Source organism: Arachis duranensis, chromosome 1 (genome assembly GCF_000817695.3).
Source record: "Arachis duranensis cultivar V14167 chromosome 1, aradu.V14167.gnm2.J7QH, whole genome shotgun sequence".
Lineage (NCBI taxonomy): Eukaryota > Viridiplantae > Streptophyta > Magnoliopsida > Fabales > Fabaceae > Arachis > Arachis duranensis.
The window spans coordinates 103,282,843-103,293,853 of record NC_029772.3 but is presented as its reverse complement, the minus strand read 5'-3'; the positions used below and the strand labels follow the sequence as shown (position 1 = coordinate 103,293,853).

The following is an 11,011-nucleotide window of genomic DNA, read 5'->3' as shown; positions in this document are numbered from 1 at the left end:
GCATCTTAATATACTGTATTCGGATTTAAACTTTGATAAATATATCAAATGTTAAATATAAAACCTTCTAAGTGTTATGTGAATGAGTGTGTAATATAAATATATTGTGATACTTAAAATTAGGAATTGTCTAATTCACTTCACAAAAAAAATATTTTTTTTTATTTTCTGCTATTTACTATAAATAAATAAGGACAAAAAATTTATCTAACGTATGTTGTCCACCTTAATCCTTATTTTCTATATTCAAAAATATTATATACATATAAAAAAATTAATTATTTAAATATATTATTTAATTTATTTTTAAATATATATTTTATATTTTAACATATATTTTTGGTGACTGATTTCTTTTTGTTTTAATATCTAATATGTGTTTTACACCTAAGTTTATGGATGAAATTCTTTGTACGTATCCTATTATCGTTCCTTTGGATCATCCTCGATTAAAAGTTCAACCCTCCTAAGACGTAGGATCCAAATTAACATTTTCAAAACACCACGCGTAAAATAAAAGCGTAGTGCTTTTTATAGTAGTAGGAAATGTAGTTGGCAATGCTGCATGCACTATGTAGGCGTGCAGAAGAGTACGTCACTGCTAAAAACAAAATATATGGGCCTTGTGGTCCATTGTGGTTTATTTCTGCTCTCCAATGTCCATTACTATTTAAGATAAAATGGGACCACCCATTGGCCAGCGGTAAACCCTTAAATGAAGCTCAGTATCGCGGTGGATTAATTCTTAGCATGCCCGATTGGGAGACACTGTGGGAAACAAAAAAAAAAAGGGACCACTTTTGATTCCTTTCCTTCTTCCTTTTGTTTCCTCACATTAAGCAAAAATACTTTTTTCTCCCCTTTTAATTTCATGCAACATGTAATAAATCACCTCTTACATGAGGTATGGAGTGAATATTCTTTTGAGTACTTTAGTTTTCTTTTCTTTTTTTTCTTCGGTTTACCTAACAAAATGCTTTAGTAGCTTAAGTGTTATATTCCGAAATTGATTTTAAAGACTATCCACTGAAAAATAAACTCCAACAGAACTAAAGATTAATCATTGACTTGTAACTACCCGAGAATTTATACTTCAATAGTTCAATTATATACTTGTTTTTGAGCTAAAGTTCTAAATTTAGAACGAACAATAAATAAGGGGCAATCCATGAACTTGGGGCTGCAAGGAGCCCAATGTCTTTAACTATGTGGGCCCTTGCACATGTGTTTGTTTTGCTAGTTGCTACACAGCATCGCGGACATAAACGACCACTTGTTTGACCAAATTCCGAAACGGACATTCTGTAAACGACGAAAAACAGAAAACTACAATAACAAAACGACAAAATGAAAATAGCCCCCGGCGAGGATCGAACTCGCGACCTTTCGCTTACGAAGCGAACGCACTACCACTATGCTACGGAGGCAAGCGCGTTAGCAGTTTCTTATTCAAAATATTTCAATAAATAAATGAGACCTCATTCTTGATTTGTATATCCGATTCTAACTTCCAACCTAAGCATGATTTGACTTTTGAGTGAGTTCTAGCTTACAGAAGTTTTAGGTAGGGGGTGTCCATGGATCGGATCTTATCCGCAGATTCGCGGTCAATATCTGCATCTGATTCGAAAATTGCGGATACAATCTGATTCGCAAATTGATCGGATCGGATCGTATCCGCATCCTTTGTGGATTGGAATGCGGATATGTGCTCTACATCTGCGTATCCGATCCGCGTTTTTATTTAGAAAGAGTTTGATTAAAAATGTTTTAGGAATAAATAAATTTAAAGTATGAAAGAAATATTTTTATCGAATTTTTTTACATAGAAATATGATTAAAAAGATAAGGTTTAATTATGCAGATATATCCGATATCCGATATCCGATATCCGATCTGATCCGCAAATGTGCGGATCGGATCCGGCACTAAAAAGCGCGGATATCATATCCGATCCGATCCGATAGAAATTGTGCAGATCGGATCGAATTTTCGGCCATATCCGATCCGATCCGATCCGCGGACACCCCTAATTTTAGGGCCAGGGTTACTATCGTCATTTGCATGATTTTGGGAAGAATGGAAGATACTAGTAGAGGTTCTAATCAGAACCCTTTGTTTGTTGGAATGATTTAACCGTAAAAACGAATGTTCAAAATAACTTATTAGCTTAAATATGAAACATGTTAACTTAGCCAAGTCACCTATTCTTATCACTAGTTTAATAAAGCCAATTCGTATAGCAATCAACACTAGATAATTGACTAGTTTTAAGTGAATTGAATGGATTATTTGATATAGATATTTGCTTCATACATGGTCCAATGTTACAAGTTGTCAGCAGTTTTCTCCATTTTCATGCATGAACTTGATGACTTTACAGGAACCAAATTTAACATCACAAGCAAAACAGAAACTAGTTCATCGGTAAGACAGAAAAAGATTTCCACAAGAAATTTCCAGAATATGCATATTGCTGTAAATCCATGATAAGTTGTTTTCTTTACAACTTAGCAAAAGTAATCAAAGCTAACGATGATTATTATTGTTATTATATGTAATGACTGTGAAAACATAGTTCAAGATTAGTTAAAATGTGAGAAATGGAATGAAAATATTACTTTCCAAATAGCTTCCTGCGTCTAACTGGCTTGATTCTCAAGCCCGTTGCTTCACCAATCACAATCTCATCAATTAAGTCTTTAAATATCAGTCTCTCAACATCCAACACAACCCCAGATGTTTCACCATGGAAAATTGTCCAACTTTCTGTTCCATTCATAACATTTTCACATAGTATACTTTTTATACCATCACCTTCATCTTCTGTGCATTCGGGCTTCTTCACTTGAATTTTTTCTATCTCAAAGCACAGTTCTTTTAGAAGTTTCTGTGCACTGAGGTTCTTCTTTGCGAGTCCATTAGGCTTCAACCATGGTTCAGGAGAAGAAGCTAGTTTCATGCCAAGAATCTCATTCACAGCATTAAAGATGAATCTCCTGTGAGACTTGTCTGTGTTTGTCTTCTTGTAATCAACTTTTTCAATGCCGATTTCTTCTTTAGCAAGAAAGCTACTTGCCTTGGTCTGCTCCAATACAAGGAATAACTCGGGGTTAATGGGATGACCCGACGAGTGGCGTTGAAATGTCAGCAATTCTGAACTCAGATCTCTGAGTAGGAGACCTGAAGCCAATAGTATTTCTGATATGTATCTGTGGTCTGGGTTCGAGTTTTCGCAAAGGGAACCAATGTAATCGATTCTAGCCTCGTCGTGACTCGAGTTTAGCCGTCTAAGCTTCTGAACCAGGTGATCTATGCTTTGCAATTTCTTGCGGTTGATCTCGCTGTTAACTGAAAGGCTATCATCTGCAGTGTTCCACTGATATTCATAATCGTCTTCTTTAGATTGAACATCACCTGCTTCAGCATATAAGTCATAATAATGAGGTACAAGGTTGTGTACAAATAAATGAAAAAACAAAAGCTTCATCGTATAAGAGTATCATATGACACAAATACTACTAAAATTTCTCTCTTTAATTACTTCATAATTATTGGCAACTTAATGTATTATTCATCGTCAGAAATAATATAGCTCTTAAATTTTCTCCCTCATTTTAAGGGAAAAAAACCATACCTTTCGGAGCATTGGATATAAGCTTGACTGGGGATAGCACATCCTCTCTGTATACTGAGCCGTCCAGAACCGATACAGGGCTCGAATGATCTGGAGCATCCATTGCAAGTTCTGAAATAGGCTCATTCTCATCCAACATCAGAGTTGATTTCTGAAAATTTAAGCAAAACACTCATATCAATGATAAATGGAATATTTTACTATTTTACTCTAAAACTTAGCTTTTCTCATACAGTTCTAATAGGCAAAAAAAGCTTGAATTGTAGAAGTAATTGTCATCAATCTTACCTTCTGTATTGTTCCTGAAACCACCTGCTCAATAGTCTTAAGAGATGGGCTTTGGCTTTCGACAGTTTCAGCAGATTGTAAATTGCTGGCTAATTCCACATCCATCTTTGACTCAGTTATGGTACTTCCTGATTGTAGTGATGTCTCATCCCCTTGGAAACTCAAACTTCTTGATTCATTGCTTATTTCACTAAGTTGGTCATCACTTTGTTGTGAAATAGGGACTTTATGCCTCGGTTTTCTACCCGGAGAACCTGATTCTGTGGTCTGCTTACCAGATTGTCGTCTCGGTTTACTTGACTCTGATGGAGGTGTTGGTGGGCGAGAACACTTCTCAAGTTCTAACTTCTTTTGTTGCAATCTTGGGCTAACAGATCCTGAGTTCTTTACAGAACTTGGGCTATTTTCTTTTGTAAACTGCTGAGATCTTGGTTGTGATTGTGTTGATCTTATAGTCTTGCTACTAGCTTTCTTTTCACTGAAGCTAGTAGAAGCTTCCCTGTGATTGTTTCTAGGAGACTGATCTTTTGTTATTCGACCAGAACCTGTACCCTTTCCATTACCTGTACGTACCTTCATCCTCACACTCTGGAGTTTATGTGAATCAGAAAGCTCAACAAGTGGAATAACTGAAGATGATGAAATTCCATTTTTCTCAATGTGCTTTGCCGGTTTCATTATTACAATTGGAGATTCAAAGCTCCTTGCTGAGTCAGATCCCCCGAAAGTTGAAGATGCAATGTTGTTTCTGTGAGGACTTTGTTTCCTTGCTGTCCTAGAATTCTGAGTTAGACTCACAGGTTTTGGTTCATGGTCTCTTTGATTTCCTACAAGATTTGAAACTTGTTCTTCTTGTCTTGTCTCTAGCAGCCCCTTTGCTTGCATTGCTTCTAGTATCTGTTTGAGCGCTCTAAGATCCCTTCCAGACTGATCAAATTCAAGATTCTTCAATCTCTTCTCAACTTCACTGTAAACTGAAGGGAATGAATCTGTTATACTTGTAGCCTTCATGGCCGCGGAACTCGGTCTTGGTGAACTTTGATTTCTATCTCGCCGCTTCCATGGTGCAGGTTCAATGGGATGCCTTGAACTTGAGATAGGTTTCACAACCAAATCCGGGTTCTTCCTGCTTGGGGAACTCGGGTCTTTCATTGAGCTTTTCGAAGAATTAGAAACTTTGAATGGCCTAATGAGTCCATTTTTTGATGATCTTGAAAACTGATCATCACCTTGAGTTGGGTCAGTTTCACTCAAAATTGAGCGAGTCTCACTGGCTAAATTGGACGCTGGCAATGCTTCCAACCCCATTAATTTTGCTACAACACTCGGTGGCCGGCTCTGTGATGCTGCTGAAGGCCGTTGTTGCAGACTTGAGACTTTGTCATCTGAGTCGGAAGTACCACTACTGAAATTTCTTAAGAGATGATTGGATTTTGAATCAGAGGTATAAGTACGCCAAGAAACTTCCCTGCTGTCAAGGGAAAGTCTAGGAAGCTCTTTTAGTCTTGGTGTGGATTTGATGGTATCTTGTGATTCAGAAGAGTATCGATGTACTTCCCTTGCATCATAAGAAAACCGACGAGCATCCTTTGAGATCGAATGCCTTTGTGCATCTTTTACTTCATAAGGCAACCTCCGAACCTCTCTACCTTCATCATAGTGCCAAGGGGCTTCTGTAAGCTTAGAAAGGACTCGGATAGACTCCTTTAGATCAATAGGCACACTTTGTTTTCCATCAATTCCAACTCTATCATATTCATAATCAGAAATGGACAGATGAAGAGGTCTCGGTGAATCTTTCTGCTTCGATGCACGAATGGAAACTTCTTCTTTGATTGTAGTCTTCACTGATAGTCCTCTGGCCTCTCTGTACATAGAGTCTTTTACCACATCCCTCAGGTCAAGGGACTGGTGACCCAAATTTGTAGAGGTACTTGTTTGGTTCATAACTTGGTCCCTTCTAGGAGTTTCAGGAAAAGTAATCCGGTCGAAGGAAGCATCTGCTTGAGCTTTACAGTCCATAGAGGATATTGACGATGAACACGATGAAGAGAATGAAGCCCTTGATGATTCTGTTGAAATTCTTTGTTTTTCACTTACACCCTTGTTTAAGTTCATATCCTGCAATAAGTTCGTTATGTTGCACAAACTTAGTTTCACAATGCTACTTAGCAGTTATAAAAACGCCTATACATTTCTTAAAACAAGAAGAAAATTCTGAACCTAGACATTGAAAGTCTGTGATCTAGAAGAAGGACAAACCCTGAAAACAATTTTGAAGGAAGGTAACAAACAATTCGTAGTATTTTAACATACCTTTTGATCAGCATAAGCATACTTAATTTGGTAAGAAAATTCCCAGACCCAGATTAAAGCATTATTATAAGAAAATTTGAACTTCAAAACAGTGAAAAACAAGGTTCTTACAGCAGCTGTTTGCCGTTGGTGTATGCTATTAGAATCTCTTCTCATGCTCTCATAATTGGAGTGGGAATTACCTATAACAAAAGCAAAAGCATTAGATGTGAATACTCTAACGTAGAGACAATAAATTATCAAAAAATCAACACCTAACGCTGCAAATATCAGGAGCTAACCATCATGGAGGCCTAATGGCTAATTCACTACATATAATTCAATATGAACAAATACAAAAGAAATAAAAATAATCAAAATATTTGTTAAGTAAATGATCACAACAATATCATCCACAAGAATGCAGAGCAGGAAAAAACCCTTGAAACACAAGTGATAAATCATCTTTAAGATTGAGAATGGGAAAAGTAGACAGAAAGAAAGAAAGAAATCATGCAAACATAAACTAAATAAATCATCAAAATTCAACATGTGAATGCTCAGAAAATACCAGGAGGAAGCCTCTTGTGGCTAATGCGGCGAGGAGTAACTATCTGGTGACGATCAAACAGTTGGAAAATCCCAGTCATGCATCCAATTTGCTTCTGCAAATCTGGGTTTTCATCTGCTAAAGAATGCAGCAATTTTGCGGCCATATTCACCTCTCTCTTCTTTTATTTTTTCCCCCTTTTTTCTACTTTCAACAACTAAAGACTCAAATTCTCTCAACCACCACAATCAACTACTCCTCCTCTTCATAAAAGCTCCATCATTTATTACTCTCAACTCCACTAAACACCACAACACTGCAAAGTCAAAATCTGAAGCTACAAAAGATAGAATCCAATAACTTTCTGAGGTCCTTAGTCCTTAGCATATCCACACATAAAAATTCATTACAATTCTTAGAAAAACACAAGGAAATTTGTATCCTTTGTCATTGTCCATCACACTCAGAAGTTTGGTCCAGACCACAATTCATGGTTATATTAACTTTGATAACTACAGGTCAATGTAGCAGGCTAGTTTCCACATATATATGTAGTTCTATTTCTGCAGCAAGAGATAAAAATTTTCCTTTTTGGCAAGAATTACAGGGCCCCAATTTGTAAAAATCCTTCTTTTCACATAAGAAAAAGAAAGAGTACTATCCTCGAACAGCTGGTGTGTGATCAGATACCACAGAATTGGCTTCTAGCAAGAAACTAGGAAAGAGAACAACTTTTGCAGACTGTAACTGCAATCCCAAGAATTTTTCCAATTATGACTTTCTGTATTCCCTTTTTGGGTTCTTGAGTTTCACAAAAACAAACCAGACAATATCTTATATGGTGATAACCAAAATAAGCCAAATGTAAAAGAAGGGGACCAATAAAAATGCACCCAAAAAAAAAAAAACTAAGGAACACACACACGCATAAAAGATAGAACCACCTTAATGAAACTACTAGTACAATGCAGAAACTGTAAATGAATCTCTGCAGATCCAAGAAGGATTGTGTTAATGTGATAGGAAGGTGTAATGATCATTATAATAATACATAACTATACTATATAGTTATATGATATAATGAAAATGTGCAACCAATCTGGTCAGAGCTGGCATAAAAGTATTTTTTATTAGTATTGGTATTATTATTATATGTGATTTTTCTTTGGGAAATAAAGACAAACAGGTGGTGAGTGAGAAATGTTTGTGTGGGTCAGAGTTACTCAAGGCTATTATCTCACAAGTCCATGTGAGATGGAGGGTATGTGGGTCAAGAGCATGTGATTTTGTCAGCACAAAAATGGAGGAAGAGGGTGCATTACTACTCCCACCTATGCTCTAAGACTCTAGCTACTGCAATAAAACGGGATAAATTATACTCCTCCCAATTAGAGTTTCTCAATTTCTAAAAGTTTAGATCATATTACATCTAACAATTATGATTTGCTTACTCATTTATTTTGATTGGATGACAAAATAAAAGTGAACTGAAAACTTTATTTAAAAAAATTGTTTAGCTAATATATGTTGTTAAAATTTTTACTATTAGTAATATTTAATGTGATCCGTTAAAAAGAAAAAGAAAATGTCAAAGCGTACAAATTTGGGTCAGAAAAGTTGGAGTATTTCTTGCAAATGGTTAATGGTTTGTTGACTTTGTTCCTCTCTTAGAAAGTGAAAGTCCAAGCCTCCTTGCTAGAACAGTTGTCATGTGTACAATGACTGTTTTGCCCTTAACTTACTCCGTGAATTTGATTAGTTGCTAGTTATGTAACTCATAGGAAGAGAAAAACGTTTTATTATTTTAAGAATATGTACTTTTTTAATTAATAATTAATATAGGAAAACTTATATATATAACTAGAATTGTCATAAAATAAAACAAATGTATTAAAACAGTGTGAGCCTGTTGTATTAAAGCTTGCATTCCTACCTTAACTATACAACACGGTTTGAGCAGATCTTGACCAAGTTAAAAAAAAATTACAAAAAAAAAAACAATAGAAAACAGTGCTCAAGAAGAAAACATCATAGTATTTTATTTCATTTTATTTTATTTTATTCCCTTTTATGATTGATGAGCTCGATAAAGTTAAAGTTTATTATTGTGTCAATAATGAGTTTATTAATTAATTAATACTCTAAAGACACCACCCTACACTACATGGATGCCATTACAAATTCTGAACAACCAATTCCTAGCATTTAATATCACATGGTCAAGTCAAATGATGCATCATGCATATATAAACATGCAATAATTATACATGAATTATGAATTTATGATAACTATACTGTTACGGTACTCATAATTACAGGGACTATAATAGTAGTTATACAATTTTAATATTTAAAAAACAAAAATAAAAAATATTGTTAAAACATAAAAAATATAAGATTTAATTAATTTGTTAGTTCTTATAATTTTATTATAATTAAATTTTTATATTTTTTTAATTGAATCTGTATACTACTTTTAATTTTGTAATTAAGTCTTTTCAAAAGACAGCACGAACATAAGTTAAGTGTGACAGAGATGAAGATGTTAAGATGGATGAGTGGTCATACACGATTGGATAAAATAAGAAAAGAAGATATAAGAAAGAGAGTTGGAATAACATCTATTGTAAAAAAGATGGTAAAATCGCGTCTCAAGTGATTTGGATATGTGAGAAGAAGACCGACAGAACACCCAATCAAGAGGGTGGATGAGATTGAAGATGGATAAAGAGTGAAAGGTAGAGGAAGACCATCCATGAGATAGTCAAATAAAATTTACATGTAAACGATCTTTTTGTAAATATAATACATAATAAAATTTAATAGTATCATTTGATCCATGTAACCAGCTCTACATAGTAAAATAAAGCTTTATTATTGTTGTTGTGGTCGTCTAAAGTGACTCTCATCTCTTTTTTTCTCCTCATTGTTAGTTGTCATGTTAGCTAATCAATAATGTTGTTCTTGCCTTTTGTTAATGATTCATTGGCTTTATAGACCCTATTAGAAGTGCACTTGTTGACCTTATCGTTTCATATAATATTTTTATTTCATTTTTTTACCTATTATTACTAAACAAGTAGTGCACTTCAACACAATCCTTATATCAATATGTTTGTACAATCTTTTTTGTTATATAGTTCATAATATTTGTACAATCATTTTTCCGTTGACATAACTAGCATGAGATAAGAATCAGCCAATTGTAATAGTAACCCATTTATGAGAGCCATGATGCTCATCATCAGAACCCTACCACACACGACGATACCTATAACAATCCATCAATCCATTAAAACTTCACATGACTTGAGTGTACACTCCTTCAATTTTTCAAATTGAAATGCTTTTTGGTGGATCCAAAATGAATTGTTTTAACTTTTAAGGAAAAGAATTTTAAAAAAAAAAGAGAATTTATTTATTGGGTAAAAGTATATTGTTTATCTCTAAAATTTATCAAAAATTTTAAAAAAAAATTTAAATTTTATTTTATTTTAATTTTGTTTCAAAATTTTTAATTTATATCAAATATATTTTTAATAGGTAAATTTTTAAAAAATTTAAAATTAATTCAACAATAATATATGACAACTATCTTTGGCATGTTTATGCTAATATTTGTTCTTGTAAAATTACTGTTGAATTATCCTAAATTTTTTAAAAATTTAGTCGTGACAAGTATATTTAATACAAATAAAAAATTTAGGATAAAATTAAAACAAAATAAAATTTATAAATATTTTAAAAACTTTTAGCAACCTTCAAACCTATATATTTTAATTAGGATAATTTCTGTTTCAAACTTCATTTTTCAATTAGATTTAATTATCAGCTAATACGCGCTAACTTTTATATTTATATTAAAAGATTATGACAATTCCAACTTGGTCTTTCATTTTGCATTTTTGCTATGAAATGGCCAACTTGGATTCCTATTTCATATATATTAATTTAACGGTAATATTAAAGAGACAAAACACAATCAATTTAAATAGTCTAAACTTATTTTATTTAATATTATTTATTACAATATGTATTATAAATTTTGATAATTTTTTATTAATATTTTTTGTTTTCAAATATTTTCGTTAATTTAAACACCTTAGCAAATTATGACCTTTCAATTTCATTTATAAATCAAGATTATTATATAAACTAATAATGAGCCAAACAAAAATAAAGAAGTTAACATTAGTCAACTTTAAGATTTTAAGTTTATAATTTAGAATTTAGTATTAAAG

The 11,011-nt window shown here is 33.4% G+C and overlaps 1 protein-coding gene and 1 non-coding gene across 2 annotated transcripts; both read right to left on the bottom strand.

Annotated features, from left to right (window-relative positions):
* Positions 1–1,355: 1,355 nt before the first annotated feature.
* TRNAT-CGU (transfer RNA threonine (anticodon CGU)) lies at positions 1,356–1,427 on the bottom strand. The gene has a single exon. It is a non-coding gene; the product is annotated as a tRNA-Thr (tRNA).
* Positions 1,428–2,291: 864 nt separating this feature from the next.
* LOC107468767 (protein LONGIFOLIA 2) lies at positions 2,292–7,803 on the bottom strand. Its single transcript, XM_016088133.3, has 5 exons — positions 6,792–7,803; positions 6,353–6,423; positions 3,926–6,046; positions 3,638–3,788; positions 2,292–3,417 (listed from the first exon to the last, which is right to left on the bottom strand). Exons 1-5 carry the CDS (start codon positions 6,934–6,936, stop codon positions 2,618–2,620), a joined length of 3,288 nt encoding a protein of 1,095 aa, XP_015943619.1. The 5' UTR covers positions 6,937–7,803; the 3' UTR covers positions 2,292–2,617.
* Positions 7,804–11,011: the final 3,208 nt, after the last annotated feature.

What these genes read in the sequence shown, in the direction of transcription:
- LOC107468767 (XM_016088133.3), bottom strand. Translation starts at nt 6,936, where the DNA reads ATGGCCGCAAAATTGCTGCATTCTTTAGCAGATGAAAACCCAGATTTG. An exon ending in ACCAACGGCAAACAGCTGCT is followed by an intron (nt 6,047 to 6,352) that starts GTAAGAACCTTG and finishes AACTTATTGCAG; the next exon opens with GATATGAACTTAAACAAGGG. An exon ending in TATATCCAATGCTCCGAAAG is followed by an intron (nt 3,418 to 3,637) that starts GTATGGTTTTTT and finishes ATGCTGAAGCAG; the next exon opens with GTGATGTTCAATCTAAAGAA.